General features: G+C 44.1%; 1 protein-coding gene across 2 annotated transcripts in view; it reads right to left on the reverse strand.

Annotated features, from left to right (window-relative positions):
- The window catches only part of SMARCD2 (SWI/SNF related BAF chromatin remodeling complex subunit D2), a 36,169-nt gene extending 19,186 nt beyond the window's left edge, over positions 1-16,983 (reverse strand). For both annotated transcript variants that reach the window (XM_035136178.3, XM_035136177.3), the window contains exon 1: positions 16,746-16,983. In XM_035136178.3, coding sequence (XP_034992069.1) covers positions 16,746-16,922 — 177 coding nt within the window. In that variant the 5' untranslated portion in view covers positions 16,923-16,983. The remainder of the gene's footprint in view (positions 1-16,745) is intronic.
- Between the last annotated feature and the right edge of the window lie 1,022 nt (positions 16,984-18,005).

An 18,005-nucleotide genomic window follows, 5' to 3' on the forward strand; every position in this document is an offset into this window, starting at 1 on the left:
CTCCAGTTTCAGGTAGCACTTGGGGAGAAAAGTCTAAAATGCTTTACTATTATTGAATGCACTCAGATGAACTTTCCTCCACAAACATTCACACCCTCCCCTTCATGGATCAATGCCTTGTCGTGGCGAAGGGGCTTGAATAACTCAGAGAAGCTATGAGCTATGCCATGCAGGGCCACCCAAGATGGACAGGTCATAGTGGAGAGCTTTGACTAAACGTGATCCACCTGGAGAAGGAACTGGCAAGCCACTCCAGTAACCCTGCCAAGAAAACTCCATGGACAAAGACAACAGGCATATAAAAGTTATGACGCTGGAAGATGAGCCCCTCAGGTCGGAAGGCGTCCAACATGCTACTGAGGAAGAGCGGAGGACAAGGACAAGTAGATTCAGAGCTGATGAAGCGGCTGGGCCAAAGCCGAAAGGACGCTCAGTTGCGGATATGCCTGGAAGCGAAAGGAAAGTCCGATGCTGTAAAGAAAAATATTGCATAGGAACCTGGAATGTAAGAACCATGAATGGAGGTAAGCTGGATGTGGTCAAAAATGAGATGACAAGAATAAATATCGACATCCTGGGCATCAGTGAACTAAAATGGAAGGGAATGGGCGAATTCAGTTCGGATGACTATCATATCTACTACTGTGGGCAAGAATCCCGTAGTAGAAATGGAGTGGCCCTCATAGTCAACAAAAGAGTGGCAAAAGCTGTAATGGGATGCAATCTCAAAAATGACAGAATGATCTCGATACGAATCCAAGGCAGACCTTTTAACATCACAGTAATCCAAGTTTATGCACCAACTACCGGTGCTGAAGAAAGTGAAATTGACCAATTCTATGAAGACCTACAACACCTTCTAGAAATGACACCAAAGAAGGATGTTCTTCTCATTACAGGGGATTGGAATGCTAAAGTAGGGAATCAAGAGATAAAAGGAACAACTGGCAAGTTTGGCCTGGGAGTTCAAAATGAAGCAGGGCAAAGGCTAATAGAGTTCTGTCAAGAGAACAAGCTGGTCATCACAAACACTCTCTTCCAACAACACAAGAGACGACTCTACACATGGATATCATCAAATGGGCAGCATCGAAATCAGATTGATTATATTCTCTGCAGCCAAAGATGGAGAAGCTCTATACAGTCAGCAAAAACAAGACCTGGAGCTGACTGTAACTCAGATCATCAGCTTCTTATAGCAAAATTCCAGCTTAAACTGAAGAAAGTAGGAAAAACCACTGGGCCAGTAAGATACAATCTGAATCAAATCCCTTATGAATACACAGTGGAAGTGAGGAACAGGTTTAAGGATTTAGATTTGGTGGACAGAATGCCTGAAGAACTATGGATGGAGGCTCGTAACATTATACAGGAGGCAGCAACGAAAACCATCCCAAGGAAAAGGAAATGCAAGAAAGCAAAATGGCTGTCCAACGAGGCCTTACAAATAGCGGAGGAGAGGAGGCAAGCAAAATGCAAGGGAGATAGGGAAAGATACAGGAAACTGAATGCAGATTTCCAAAAAACAGCAAGGAGAGACAAGGGGGTCTTCTTAAATGAGCAATGCAAAGAAATAGAGGAAAACAATAGAATGGGGAAAACCAGAGATCTGTTCAAGAAAATTGGAGATATGAAAGGAACATTTCGTACAAAGATTACCATAATCAAGGACAAAAGTGGTAAGGACCTAACAGAAGCAGAAGACATCAAGAAGAGGTGGCAAGAATACACAGAGGAATTATACCAGAAAGATATGGAGGTCTCGTACACCCCAGGTAGTGTGGTTGCTGACCTTGAGCCAGACATCTTGGAGAGTGAAGTCAAATGGGCCTTAGAAAGCACTGCTAATAACAAGGCCAGTGGAAGTGATGATATTCCAGCTGAACTATTTAAAATTTTAAAAGATGATGCTGTTAAGGTGCTACACCCAATATGCCAGCAAGTTTGGAAAACTCAGCAATGGCCAGAGGATTGGAGAAGATCAGTCTACATCCCAATTCCAAAGAAGGGCAGTGCCAAAGAATGCTCCAACTACCGCACAATTGCGCTCATTTCACACGCTAGCAAGGTTATGCTTAAAATTCTACAAGGCAGGCTTAGGCAGTATGTGGACCGAGAACTCCCAGAAGTGCAAGCTGGATTTCGAAAGGGCAGAGGAACCAGAGACCAAATAGCAAACATGCGCTGGATTATGGAGAAAGCTAGAGAGTTCCAGAAAAACGTCTACTTCTGCTTCATTGACTATGCAAAAGCCTTTGACTGTGTCGACCACAGCAAACTATGGCAAGTTCTTAAAGAAATGGGAGTGCCTGATCACCTCATCTGTCTCCTGAGAAATCTCTATGTGGGACAAGAAGCTACAGTTAGAACTGGATATGGAACAACTGATTGGTTCAAAATTGGGAAAGGAGTACGACAAGGTTGTATATTGTCTCCCTGCTTATTTAACTTATATGCAGAATTCATCATGTGAAAGGCTGGACTAGATGAATCCCAAGCCGGAATTAAGATTGCCGGAAGAAATATCAACAACCTCAGATATGCAGATGACACAACCTTGATGGCAGAAAGCGAGGAGGAATTAAAGAACCTTTTAATGAGGGTGAAAGAGGAGAGCGCAAAATATGGTCTGAAGCTCAACATCAAAAAAACCAAGATCATGGCCACTGGTCCCATCACCTCCTGGCAAATAGAAGGGGAAGAAATGGAGGCAGTGAGAGATTTTACTTTCTTGGGCTCCTTGATCACTGCAGATGGTGACAGCAGTCACGAAATTAAAAGACGCCTGCTTCTTGGGAGAAAAGCAATGACAAACCTAGACAGCATCTTAAAAAGCAGAGACATCACCTTGCCGACAAAGGTCCGTATAGTTAAAGCTATGGTTTTCCCAGTAGTGATGTATGGAAGTGAGAGCTGGACCATAAAGAAGGCTGATCGCCGAAGAATTGATGCTTTTGAATTATGGTGCTGGAGGAGACTCTTGAGAGTCCCATGGACTGCAAGAAGATCAAACCTATCCATTCTTAAGGAAATCAGCCCTGAGTGCTCCCTGGAAGGACAGATCGTGAAGCTCAGGCTCCAATACCCTGTTTCTCATATTTTAAGACATTCCCATAAAATAAGCCATAGCAGGATTTTTAAGCATTCAAGGAATATAAGCCATACCCCGAAAATAAGACATAGTGATAGGCGCAGCAGCAATGCCGGCCGCGGCAGGAGGAGGAGGAAAAAATAAGACATCCCTTGAAAATAAGCCATAGTGTGTTTTTTTGAGGAAAAAAATAAATATAAGACATGTCTTATAATATGAGAAACACGGTACTTTGGCCACCTCATGAGAAGAGAAGAATCCTTGGAAAAGACCCTGATGTTGGGAAAGATTGAGGGCACTAGGAGAAGGGGACGACAGAGGACAAGAAGGTTGGACAGTGTTCTCGAAGCTACGAACATGAGTTTGACCAAATTGCGGGAGGCAGTGCAAGACAGGAGTGCCTGGCGTGCTATGGTCCATGGGGTCACGAAGAGTCGGACACGACTAAACGACTAAACAACAACAACAAAATTCACACCCTTAACACTTTCCAGTGTCCCAAGAACATTACCATGGCACAGCCAAACGAAAACTGCAGGCAAGACCCTCCCCTCTACCCAACAAGTGAGATTATTCCTCTTGCACAAGAGAGGTCCCTCTGCAGATTCCTTTACAGGTTTCCACTGCCTAAAGACATTCCCATAGAACCCCTGGAGATGCACACACTGTGGGTGTAGCATACTGGCTAAGAGCCTAAGCTGTGGACTAGGAAAACCCCAGTTCAAATCTCATTTCAAACCACAAAGTCAATAGTAGCATGTCTGCAGTATGTGTGTCATACTGGCCTACTCTGAATGGCTACTTTAAGGAATCCCAGGAAAATGCACAAAGCACTTTCAACGTTCTATAGCACTTTATAAGTTACTTTTGCAGAGACTTATTCCAAAGCTTTTTGAACTCCCCTGAAACATTTGCATAATAGATACTGCCAACCATACTAACAGAGAATAACAACACCACCAGGATCTTCTGTATGTTTCACAAGTCAAACAGCAGAATCAGATCAGGTGCTTGTAACAAGATTGGGCCATTTGGCAAAATACTGTACTGTAATTCACCATCACAGATTTTGGCCAGCCTCAATCATCACCCATTGTTTCTTGAGGAGCAGTGTTTTACTTTCTGCTCTGCTGAGGCACATGACCCTTAGTCTTCATTAGAACAAACCAAGGTCCCATAAGCCAAGAAGCAATAGCTTCAGACCAAGGTATGCTGGTGGTAAACAAACCATGGGGTTCACACATAACACTATACTATGGTTTAGTCTAGCATTATATGCAAATTAGGTCACTGTCTGCATGCTGTACCCTGTCTAAGACTTTGTTGGCATCCATCTGTTTCAAGAGACATTGGAGTGCACCTCGGGGGTGAAGTCAAACTGCTGGAGAATCACAGTACATACCTGCTATGGCTGCAGGGACTGGTAACTCATAATTGCTGCCTCCCGGGTTGTTTTTGCTGCGTTGGCAGTACTGAAGCAACCTCCCCGGCACAGCCTAGGCCAGGCATAGGCAAACTCGGCCCTCCAGATGTTTTGGGACTACAACTCCCATCATCCCTAGCTAAGAGGACCAGTGGTCTGGGATTATGGGAACTGTAGTCTCAAAACATCTGGAGGGCCAAGTTTGCCTATGGCTGGCCTAGGCAGTGTGTATGGAGGTCCTGGGCTGCCCAGATGACAAGATGCCATCCAACCGCCTTAGGGACTCCACTCCAGATTTGTTTGGGTTTACTCCTTAGTCTTTTCTTCTCCTGGAGATGTCCTGCAAGGCAACAATCTAGGACTGCCAGGTGATTTAAGGAGCAGAAGCAAAAATGCTGGCTCTTATAATTACATTTAGGTAAGTTTGCCTGTTGTCACCCACAGCTTTAATGGCAGAGTCTCTGAGCCACTCTTTCCCACCAGTACCCCATGGAGCCATTTCTCCAAGGACTAGGCCCAGGATCACCAGACAAAACTTGGCTCTTCCACACTTAATAGTTCTATGCAGAACTGCATAAAAAGAAGAAACTCTGCCAACTGTTGGGCTCATTATCAAGAGAAGCTACACTGCTCACATTTCTCCTGCGCTTGTAATTATTAAAGGCTTGTCTAGGACTGAATTCAGCAACCCGACATCTGGGAGCAACTGCTAATTTGATTGGAAGAGCACATGCTGGATCTGCCATGATTCACAGCTGCACTTAGCTCAGGTTACCTGTGCACAGGGCTTGTTTAGTAAGTCCTTTGAGGGGCATTTGATTGTGTATGCGCGCACATACACACCTGCCCTCTTAAGCCTGCTTCAGAAGGGATTGCACTCCCTTGCCCTGTGGGATCTGAAACAAGTGCCTGCTGCCAAGGAGCTAACACAGCTGCCAAAGCCACCAAGCCAGCAGGGCAACATTTCATCCCTCCCCAGCAGGCCCAGGCAGAGCCTCTAGTCCACTGCCACTCCCAAACAGAACTCAGGCAAAGGGGGTTGGGCAGCACCATACAAGTCCAACAGTGAAAGGATTGCCCACAGCAGCGAATACTGGAGAAAAACAAATTCAAAGGGAACATTATGAGCACGAGAACAGGCAAGAGACAAGTCATGCATAGAAAGGCTGCTGGAGGAAATGGGTATGCTCACTTATGGAAACAAAGATGAAAGGAGATATGTTGACTGTTTTCTAGCATCTGAAACGTTGTCAGGCAGGAGGGAGCCACAGTTAACTAAATCCCACCTCGGCCATGAATTCGCTCTGTGGGTCAGATTAAGCCACATGGTCTCAGCCTTGGCTCCCTTCCTCCTTATATCTACAACAGGGGTACTGAAGACTCTACAAAAAGTGATGCTAATACTGTAATATTAGCCTACTTAACAAGCTTGTCATAAAAATTATGGTGATAATGTATGTGAAACATGCTACATAAATGCTGGTTATTACCATCCACAGAAGATGCTACAAATGGCAATGGCTGTAAAGCACCAAAAGGCAGATATAGGTTGCAACTGGAGATAAACTTCCAAACTACAGGAGCACCAAGTCAGTAATGGAATAAGTTGCCTAGAGAGATTGTGGAATCACTTTCCCTGCAGATTTCCCAGATAGAAATTGCAACACGTATGAGTCTCTGGACTGTTATTTTGCTGTTAAATAAACTCCAATTACTACCAAAGATTTATAAAGCATGTTAATAGGCTACAAACATCCAAACATAAGTTACCCCTCCAAGGACCTTTGAGGTTCAATTCTAGCAAGCAGATTCATAAATAACCAGAATCCTCACAACTTCCCAGACTGCCCCTCTTAACAAGAGGCTCCTCCCTCAACACAATTATTTCTTCCCTCCTTTCTCTAATCAATTACTACATATTCTGGGCCTGTGTTGACTTTGGCTGAGGAAAAGGACAGTGTGCAGTTAATCCCCAGCATTCTTCAAACAAATGGAGCAATATTCATTACTCTGCTGCTGCTTGGCTGTGCCATTTTATATGCGACATTGTCTCTTCACCCCCTCTTTTATCAGCTATATCACTGCCCACAATCATATAGTTAAAGGCAACCAGACGCTTCAAAGTGGTCATTTATGATAGATGTGTTTTGTATCATCCACACGCTTTAAAAAAAGCAAGTTCTCCTATTTGCTACACAAGGGTCACACTCTGTGAAATCCTGCTGAGATCCCATACCTCCACACCAATGAGAGAATTTCCTTGGGAAGACTTTGCAGATGGGTTTCTGCCACGGGCAGGAAAAAGCCTCTCCACATATTTCAATTTTAAGTGTGCATCTAAACATGTATAGTGTCAGTATGATAAACATGTGTTTGCAAACATCTGCATCAGATAGGTAAGCTGAATGAATGTATAATGTGGCAAACTATGCAGCTATGGCACCAATTGCTACAACTTGGGGGAGGGGGAACCTCCTCAGGTCAAATGAAATCCTGGAAACAGTAAGAGAAAGGATGTGCCAGTGTATATGTACCTTTCCCAGCAATGTGTGGCTCGCTTGCTTGAACCATTTACAATGTATTTGTTTTCAAATTGTAATATGGAATGTGAGAGTTGACACATAGCAAGGTATGTGTGGATGATTTGCCTTGTTCTGTGGAAGATGAATCTGATGATCTCCTATAATTCTATGGACTTGAAATTATTCTGCACAGCTGCCTAGGTAGCTTATATGTGCTATTATATGTACATAGGCAATTTATATATTTGTCTGCTTGTTATTGTTCAAAACCACAAACATCCACTGGGGAACAACGGTCTTAGTTACGTGTTCAGCTGCAGCCTGTTTTTTTCTTACCCCCAAGAGGAACACTCAGTTCAGACAGGTGCAGGTCTCAATTGCCACCACATCTCCCCCAAGGAATTAAGACAACCACCTGCAGTTTTAAAAGAGCTGCTACTTTCTTATACACGTTTCTAATTACAGCAAATGCTTAGGACCATTTCCTTGGCTTAGAATGTGGTCCTTCCTGGCCACAGAATCATAGGGCTGCAGGTTACCGTAAGTCACTCGTCCACTCCTCTCTGTGTAAAACTACACAGACACACACAAATACCATCTCAAGCACAGCATCTGATATGACAGCACAGCTACTGAGGAACTACAGTATTGAAACACTGGTCAGAGGAAAGTGGGAAGAGATAGGATTTAAAAGGCACAGAAAGAAAACTGCTGCCCCTGATTACTGATGACAATCTCTATTTTCTGTACCCGTCTCTCATACAGCGCTGTTTTTGTCGTTGGGAATGATGTTGAAGAAGCCCATGAAAAAATTCTAGTGTCCTTAAGGTTTCAGCTCCCTTCTCCCTCTAGTCTCTGGAACATGTAATCATTGATGGAAGAACACAGAGTTTACAAGAACACAGAGTTTACAGAGTTTAGTACACAAGACAACTCTTGTTTTCATCTGCAAGTTGTTAGAAAGTGTGAAAGACACTGAACACAAACATCACACAAAGTGGTTTATGCTGAAGTTTCTTCAGAAGGTGCACCTACACAGCAATAACATGCCAGTCCCATGGTAGGTAAGTCTCAGTCCTTCTCCGACACAAAACCACAGCCAGAGATTCTGCTCGCCATCTGATAATTGCCATCTGATCTAATTGCCACCCTGTGCATTTACTTGCGCTAAGTAGCAACACGGGTGAGTCAGCATTCAGTTGCCATTAACAGTTTTCACAGGTTTAATGCAATTCAAAGTCACAGCAGGAAGACCAAGGAAAGAAGAGAAAAGCGAGTGATAAAATACTTGACATTAAAAAGTTAGCCCACTAGACACTTGTGTATGGTATCAAATTCATCTTCCCTATCCCACATAGTAAATTTATTTCCCGCTCCATCCCTCTATTAACAGGCTTGCAGAGCACAACATAGCAGGTTCATCAGGCTGATACTTGCTGAAACTGCTGTACTTGGCTGCTTCTGCTTCCGGCTTCCTTGTTACAGAAGTATTACCACCTCCAAAGGAAGTGCAGGGACTTGAAGGCACAGTTTCTCTCACTGCTAAAAATCCACACCAGACTTTTGAAACAGTCTTCATCTGAAAAGCAAAGCTAGCACTCCTCACATGGGATGCACCCAATATTCACAAAGTGTGTACCTCCCATTGTCTGAAATTGATGCAACCACTAAGCCAATATCCTCAAATTCTAACCACTAGGGCTGCCTGTCTGCTGTTCTTTGCTAATACTTTCACAGCAGCAAGTGCATGAAGGGACTGCTGAGAAGCCAGTTCCAATTACAAAAAATAGGGCTGGAAAGGATCAGCAGGCCATTCCCTTACCCCAGTACCCCTGCACAATAATTCACAGTGCACAAAGATGGGATGCAAGCCTAAAATCAGGAGAGCACACAGCGTACTACAAAAAGTGCCATCTAAGCCTAAATGCTAACTGCAGCATCATAATGCAGAAAAATGGTTTTTTGAGGAAAAGTTAAATCCAAATCTTAAATTCATTCAACACTCTCAAAAGAAAGTTATTGGGACATATATAGGATTTTGCTTGGAGTTAAGCTAACAGCAACCAGTGTTGATTCAGGTGATCTTGGGGGAGGACCCAAGATCTCTGGTAGTCAGAAAGTTCTGAATGAAATAAATAACATAGAAAGGGAACTGCACTGCAATTTTTACAAACGAATAAAGGCTTAAAACAATGTGGTTTTGAGGGTTTGTGGGGTGTGGGGAGCTATTCTTACTTGCCTATAAAGGTGGTGACCATTTCGCCTGCGTCCAATTGATGTGCGACTGCCGATGCATGGGTCCTTTAGGACCTGGAAGAGTGGGGCAGAATGGGCTTATATATGGTGGGAGTGGGGAGGAATAGAACCCCAACACAAAATGGTTTATTTTAAGGAGGCAGACAACCATAGCTGCCAAGTTTTCCCTTTTCTCGCGAGGAAGCCTATTCAGCATAAGGGAAAATCCCTTAAAAAAAGGGATAACTTGGCAGCTATGCAGACAACTCCAGAGAAGGATTGTCATTCCTAGGTGTCTAATATATCTATATTGCACATATATATATGCCAGTATGTCATTATGGACCTTTCATCATTCCTATCAACAAGAGGACATCTGGAGACTCAAATGGCCCACTCAACACTCACACATAAATGTTGTGAGCTTTTTGAAAATGCAGGTCGTTTCCCTGATTACCCATTTTGAAGGCTGTTCCTAATTAGCAATATCCAACCAAGTCAATACTCAGCACAGAACCATTTACATAAATGGTATGGAAATTACATAAGTCCACTGATTTCAGTGGGTCTGCTCCAAGTATGATTTGGCTGGATATCACCCCGTGGTTCTTACCTTCAGTGTTCTCAGGTAATAATCTTGCTATACAAGCTCTGCACAAGTTCAGCAACTCGTTATCTTTTTAATTCCATAATGCTTTCATCCAACGCTACTTTTAAGTCCCCAGAACTCTTATTCTATCTTTTTCGTTCCATGTCATTCTTCCTCCATCAAAACACTTTATACTTTTTCATCTACACTGTATTATTTTAAAATTAAAACAATAAGTTACACAATTTAAATTGCTTCATGGTTTAAAGTGTTTCTCTCTTTTAAGAAAAACAACAATAAGTGAAAGCAGCTTGTAGAGTTTGGAGCATATAACTGGCCTCAAAAGCACACAACCCCATCCCATGGTCAGAAATAAACTATGGCTTACCATAAGGAGTAGTCTGCTGGCAGTTGCTGCTCTTTTTTCTTTCTTTTTTAAAAAGTAATAACAGAAAGAAAACACACAATGCCACAATAACAATCCACCATTCCTAAATGCAATATATTAATATAGACAATTGATATGATATATAAATGGGAACAATATATGCTCAAAGGCAGAAAGGGCAGTAAGATCTTCACACCACTGAGTAATGGGTGGTGAGTATCTTTCCAGCCTTGAAATATAATTATCTTTTCAACCATAAGGGCTCAGATGATCCACTTTTGTTGTCTGTTAGTCCCCACATCATAGGAATGTTAGAAGCGCACAAACATCCTCATGTACCAAGGATTTTTCCAAAACCAAGTTATTAAGGACAAAAGTTTCTAACCCAAAGATTGAGCATGTAAACTCAACCAATCCCATTCTGACAGACCCAACCCACGAGGCTTCACCTGGCATTAGGTGAACTGGGCACTTATGGTTTGTTCAGGAGTAACAAACCATGAGTGGTGGTGAGTCATGAACAAACTTTGGCTTCCACTTGTGGGTTGTTTGAAAAAACAACAACCATGAGTGTCGGTTCACACATAACACTAGGTCAAACACTGTGGGAGGCAGACAGGGCAGAGCAAAGCAGGAACAACAGAGCAGCAAGCACCTGCACTGCTTGTCCATAGTAACTCATGGCTTATTTCTGACAATGGCTTACCATTATGCATGAACTGGGATACTGTGTGCATATTTCTGCAATTCCTTCTTTCTTTTGTATGAAAGTTGCTTCGAACAAATACCTGTTTATCTTTGCAGAAGTGCCCAGCAGACTTTTAGGCACTATTACTATTACTTTTGGTTTTAATAGATTATGGTTTTAATATATTTTATATATGTAGGGTACAGTGGTACCTCAGTTTACAACCACAGTTGGTTCCGGAAGTCTGTGCTTAACCTGAAGCGTACTTAACCTGAAGCGAACTTTCCCACTGAAAGTAATGGAAAGTGGATTAATCCGTTCCAGACGGTCCACGGAGTACTTAAACTGAAGCGTACTTAACCTGAAGCGAACTTTCCCATTGAAAGTAATGAAAGTGGATTAATCCGTTCCAGACGGGTCCACGGAGTACTCAACCTGAAGCGTACTTAACCCAAAGTATGAGTGCAATTGGTTCTGGAAGTCTGTACTTAAACTGACGCATACTTAACCTGAGGCGAACTTTCCCATTGAAAGTAATGGAAAGTGAATTAATCCGTTCCAGATGGGTCCGCGGTGTTTGTAAAACGAGGTGGTTGTAAACCGAGGCGGTTGTAAACCGAGGTATGACTGTATATAGTTTTAGATTCTATCCATTAGATTCTAGATTCTATTCTAATTGTTTTTTAATCATTGCTTCTTCTATGGTTTTAGCAGTTCTTATTTTTATCTGTAAGCTGCCTTAAGTCAACACATTTTGGAGTGGAACTTCCTTCTTGAGGAGCAAGCTTAGACATTCAGAAGCAGCTTACACAAAGATATTGGTGCCTATCTGGCACCATAGGAAATCGTTCCTTTGGTGCCAGATAGGTGGCAATATTTGTGTAAGTTGCTTCAAACAGTCTAAGTTTGCTCCTGAAGAAGGACATTCCACTCCAAAATGTGTTGACTGCAATAAACATTCAGAGGAGCATTACTTGAAAAAGCTGGTGCCATATATCACATCAGAAGCTGGACAAATGAATGAACCCATTACATTATGGATTATTATTAGGCCCTATAACAGTGTTTCCTGGGAAGGTATGAGGACAATTGGCATGTGTCAGGGGGACTCCCTACAGGGAGCCTCCCCCGTCATCCTGACCAGCACTTCGCCCAGCGAGAGCGGTAGCAGCGGGTCAGGCGGGGGGAATGAGGAGGGAAGCGGAATGCAGGGAAGGCTCAGTGCGGTTTTAGAGCCCCTGCACTGCCCAAGCCAACTAGTGGAGGAAGGAAGGCTCAGTGATGTATCAGAGCCCCTGCACCACACTAGCGCACAGCTGGAGGAGGGAGCGCAGCCGCTTCTGGCGCCCAAATTGAGGCGAGCGCCCAAACGTAGGGTGAGAGGGCAGTGTTTTGGAGTGCCCAAGCTATTATGCTGGCCCCGAAGCAGACGGGCGCAATTGCCGGATTCTGCGAGTGACTAGGAGGTCATGTTTTCTGCTATCTCTGCACTGTAAATAGTATGCACAATAAAACCCTTAAAGACAGAACGGACTGGAGTGTATTTACTCGGGAGTAGCCGCAACAATCCCCTGACAGCATGTTTGCTGAAGAGTCTGGACCCTGTGATTGTGTCTGTGGCCTGGTGTTGCTGGTAAGTAGGTGCCTTAGGTTGTCATATTCCTGGGTACCAGTCCAACTTCATTAATCTTTTTTTTAAATTATTATTTCACTGGGTGATTATCATTGCAGTCTCAATGCAAATCTGCATGTTGCAAGTAAGTCTGAATAGATGCTCTTTTGCATTCTACATAAGACTAACAGTTCAATCTCTATTCAACAAAATAAAGGGAAACAAATCCAACATCAGAAATGGCAATATCCACAAACCAGTTAGAGAACATTTCAACCTATCAGAATACTCTTTAACTGACCTTAAGGTGGCTATCCTTGAACAAGGTTTAGTGTGAAACTGCTGAATTATGAGTTATCAGGCAATTCAATCCTGCCACCTGGGACTTGACTCAAGATTGAGGTTGGTTTTTTTTTTTAAAAAAAGAAACACACTGTATATGTTAATTAGCTAATAAATGTGGATGACTGTGTTATCACAAACACTGTCTAGTTAATTGGTCACTACAATTATTTTGCATTTAGGTAACTGTCACTGCTATTTTTGCATTTTATTCCATCGACTTCACTCCCATGCCAACAATGGGTAGATATGCTTGCCACTTTAGGACTGCATTTCATGCATCTTATGAAATAGACAGTGGTACGTGAAAGCTTTTAGCCTTACACCACAACAAATGTGTTGGTTTTTTAAAGTGACACAAGATCTTTTGTTATTAATACCACTAGTAATTACAGTACAGTATAGGAAAATAATTCAAACAAAATGGAGCAAATAATAGTTGGCCTACTACAAATTTATATTGCATCCTTAATTTGCTAAATTATGTACCGACTGTATTTTGCTCTCTCCTACAATTTATATTTTGCAGAAGAGGAACTAAGGCTCAGTGTGTGTGTGTGTGTGTGTGTGTTGCCCAAGACCGCACAAAGGATTAATGTAAGAAGCAAATACTGAAATCAGGGTCGTTTAATCCAAGCCCAACTGACCGTGGCCCACACTGACTCTGTCAAACTAAGGCTGCAATCCCGTGCATACCTTCTAGGTAGCAAGTCCCGACAAAATCAGTAAGACTTAATTCTGTCTAAACATGCATAGGATTGCTCTGTGAAGCACTTACGTGGTTGTGTGTGAAACATACACACACTGCTGATATAGAAGACAAGACAGTATTTTCTTTTTAGTATCATAGCCAGATTCCCCCCCCCAAAAAAATAAGGCAGCAAGATCAAAACGACCTCAAAAACTGTGACTGTCTGAATGACAAGTCTTTACCTTTTTAGGTGGTTTTTGAACAGGTCCTACTGACTTATCTCAGGAAGAAATATTTTAGCCACGAGCACTGAAAGGATTTGTAAAGAAATTTCCCCTTTTAAAAAAGTGTTTAATTCAACACATTTGTAATGTAAAAACATTGTATAGAGAACCATATGGTGTTTTTCTACTTTATTTGCTGCTATTTTGATGCCCTTGGGTGATTTCAGGCGTCTTTTCTGGCCTTTTGAAAAATGGAATCAACTAACACAATTCCAAAAGGAAAGCATCAAAAATAAAAGGAGCACCCCGAACCATACTTTTGTATTTGGGGCAAATTAATCTGCAGTAACTACAATTTCATTAAAGCTATGGTTTTCCCAGTAGTGATGTATGGAAGTGAGAACTGGACCATAAAGTAGGCTGATCGCCAAAGAATTGATGCTTTTGAATTATCGTGCTGGATGAGACTCTTGAGAGTCCCATGGACTGCAAGAAGATCAAAACTATCCATTCTTAAGGAAATCAGCCCTGACTGCTCATTGGAAGGATAGATCCTGAAGCTGAGGCTCCAATACTTTGGCCACCTCATAAGAGAAGACTCCCTGGAAAAGACCCTGATGTTGGGAAAGACAGAGGGCACAAGGAGAAGGGGACGACAGAGGACGAGATGGTTGGACAGTGTTCTTGAAGCTACGAACATGAGTCTGACCAAACTGCGGGAGGCAGTGGAAGACAGGAGTGCCTGGCGTGCTCTGGTCCATAGGGTCACGAAGAGTCGGACACGACTAAACAACTACTACTACAGTACTACTACCATTTCCTGGTTCTGTATTAACAACAACTAACACATATTACAGGCCTACACAACTGATGGCCCACCAAGCTGAATGCACCCCCCCCCTACGTACTATAGCCAGGCAGGTATTCACTACACCACACCAGTTCTTGCAGTTGAAAGCAGGGAATAGGACAAGGTGCTCTGGCAAATCTCTGGAGGGCTGCTATGCACGGCTGGTGGGCTGCATTTAGATTAGTGGTTTAGAAATTGTACAGGCTTGATGTACTAAAATCCCTACTTTTATGCTTGCAGTATGCTTTTAAAGCATGGGACAAAATCCCTCTTGGCACTCTTTTCATCCCATTTGGAAGCACAGGAGAGTGCTTTAAGCTCCATTAAGGGACAACTGATATACATCTGTCAGTCTTGAAGATGTACCCATAGTGTGCTTCTCTAAACCAACAAAATATTTTTAACCTCCAGAAGTCCCTCCGCCTTTGTCATTATTGCTGCGTATCCTTGTTCCCTCCCCCGCTCCCCAGTCTGCCACCTAAGATTGTAATACTATCTCCTTACTTCAAGAACTGCTGAGAATACAACTCTTCTAATATACAAAGACTTTTATAATCAAAGGTTGGGTGGTGGGGAAGGCAGAATGCAACTGGGAATTCTGCTCCAGACCGAGCCACAAGCCAAAAAGTACAAATTCAAGCTTCAAGGAAAACATTTCAGATCTTCCTCTAAGTGACATTTTGCTTTCCCTTATTTATTTACCTACTTAATTTATATAGCTGCAGAAATACTCTAGGAAGTCAGTGTGGTGTAGTGGTTAGAGCATCAGACTAGGACTTGCGAGACCAGGGTTCAAATCCCACTCAGTCTTGAAGCTCACTGGGTGACCTTGGGCGAGTCACTGACTCTTGTTTAACCTACCTCACAGGGTTGTTATGGAGATTATGGAGGGGTGTGTGGACCATGTACTTTTTGGAGAAAAGGGTGTGATATAAATGTAATAAATAAGCTCTTCTGCTTACCTGCTTAAGAAAGCCCATATGGCTCTTTACATCAAGTTCTGATAAACTCAATCAACAGATACAAGCTCTGCCTTCATAGCTAGTTGTGACACCTGGTGCTTAGAGAACAAAAACCAGCATTTTGATTGTACGCTTTCTACATCTCCACACAATCCAAGCCTCCAGCTGCACAAAACCATTACAAGACTTTCACAGGCTGGAAATCTAAATCCCACCCACCCAACAGAGTCATACACAGGATTTCATTGAGAAGCCCTCAGTTTGCATCGCAAACTTTTCCCACCTCCATTCAGAGGCACCCACTTTTGAGTGTCCAGTTCGCACAACCTAAGACTTCAGTTTCCTTCAATGACCCATCCCCCCTCCAATATGTTTAGATTTTAAGCACCATTATGAGAGTTTGAGGGTAGGTAACACTTTAAAATGAACTACTTAAGCCATCATAAACTAACTGGCTAGAATATATCAAATTAAAAGCACACCACACATTAAAAGTACATTAAACAAGGCAATTTAGACCTGACCAAAACATGTTGGGTTTAAAAGAAGAAGGAAAGAAAAAGAAAATGTTCAGATTCCAGCCGGAAGTTTCACAGTTGCTTCTCTCCCACAACCCCCAAATGCCTTCCCGTCTCAGCAGACGCTATCTGATATTGCTCCAACTTCTCGGACTCAGCAACCATCCCAACACTGGGACGTCCCTGCCAAATAGTCCAGCCCCTCTCCATGTAGCCGCACGCACAGCTCCTAAACTCGCTTCTGCCAGGAGGCCTTTTAGATAAAAACTCTTTCTTACTTGCTCCCCACCCCGATCTCAGTCATGCCCAGCCATTCACACGTTCCTCGCCGCAAGCCCCCCACCCCCACCCCGATGTCTGACTCCTGGAACAGCAACGTCTCCCTTCCAGGGAGTTAGCTATTCCACGTGTATCCTCACACCTGCATTGCTTCCTCCCCCCTCACACACACAAACTGCCACGATCCCTTCACGTGTCTCGAAACCCCGACGTCCCCACGTGCTTGCTCCTCTACCTCGCGCTCCTTCCGTGGCACTTTCGAGAGCGACCCGCAACAACACACACACACAACACACACGCGCGAGCACGTGCCCCGCCACCCCAGCTTTACCTGGAACGGAGGCGCATGCCCCATGGCCCGGTACGGGGTGGCCCCGGCCGGGCTAGGTCCCCGCAAAAGCCCCGGAGCCGGCGGAGGAAGGGCGGACAGCGCCGCCGAAGCAATCGGAGGGGGGCCCCCGGGCTGTGGCGGCGGCGGCGTGAGAGGAAACCCCCCGCGGCCGGCCATGGGGAGCCGAAGTGAGGAAGTCGGCAGAGGAGGCAACGGCCGTCAGGCACTCCGAGCGCGCCCCACAGAAAAAAGGGAAGCTGCGCTGGCTGGCAGGCGGGCTGACGAAGCGGGGCGGGTCTAAACGAGCTGCCCGGCTCCTCCTCTGGGACCGCCTCCTCTTAGCCAACTGCCATAGCCCTGCCTGGGAGGGAGGGAGCGAGCGGGAGAAGCACCTCTCGAGTCGGGAGACTCGGGACCTTCGGGCCACTGCGCGCGAGGCGCCACTACGGAGCAACCGCCTCCTGAGAGACAGTCGCGCGGAGCTGGGCGGGCTCCTTCATTCTCTCACATAGGAGCCCCCCCCCCCAAAAAAACTCCGCATCCAGAGCCGCTTCACACCCTCAAGAAAGTGCGCCTACGAGGGGGGTCCCCTCAGCCTTCAAAGTGTGCTGACCGCACGACCCTGGAGCATCGTGTGTTTTCGGAAGCGGCTCAATCTCGCACTTCACTGCCTGGGGGAGATGAACGTTGGCACATTTCCTGGGGAGTAAATAAATAAGTAAATAATAATAATTTATTTTTTCTACCTCACCCATCTGGCCGGGTTTCCCACAGCCACTCCGGGCTGCTAACAGAACATTTAAAACAGAATAAAACTTCATGAGAATGCACCTAAACACAGCCTACTGTTTTTAGCGACCCCGCCACACATCAAATTGGTGTGAGGCGAAATAATTTAAATAAATAAATAAATAAATAACAAATGCTCTCCCTTTGACAGGAAGATACCGGCTGGCTAAGCTTGAGCCACCCCAGGCAGTTTTCTCATCTGGCTTCACTGGGAAATTCCCAGTGGCAGAAATGGGACTGTTGCTTTTTAACCTCTCATGCAGCCGTGCCTGGTTACTAAGGTCATGGGGAGCTTGTGAAAGCTCATCTCATGGTGATTAGTCAGATAGAGGGGCTTTTCTGTTTTGGTGTCCACGGTAGCGTGTGAAGCATGATGTGCCAACTAGGATGTGGTTTCTATGCATGTTGAAAACATACCTGTTTACTGAGGCCTTTGGTGACCACTGAGGCCAGCCATTTGCCGTAATGCAG

The sequence above is a fragment of the Zootoca vivipara genome, chromosome 12 (assembly GCF_965207765.1).
Source record: "Zootoca vivipara chromosome 12, rZooViv2.hap1.1, whole genome shotgun sequence".
Taxonomy (NCBI): Eukaryota; Metazoa; Chordata; class Lepidosauria; order Squamata; family Lacertidae; genus Zootoca; species Zootoca vivipara.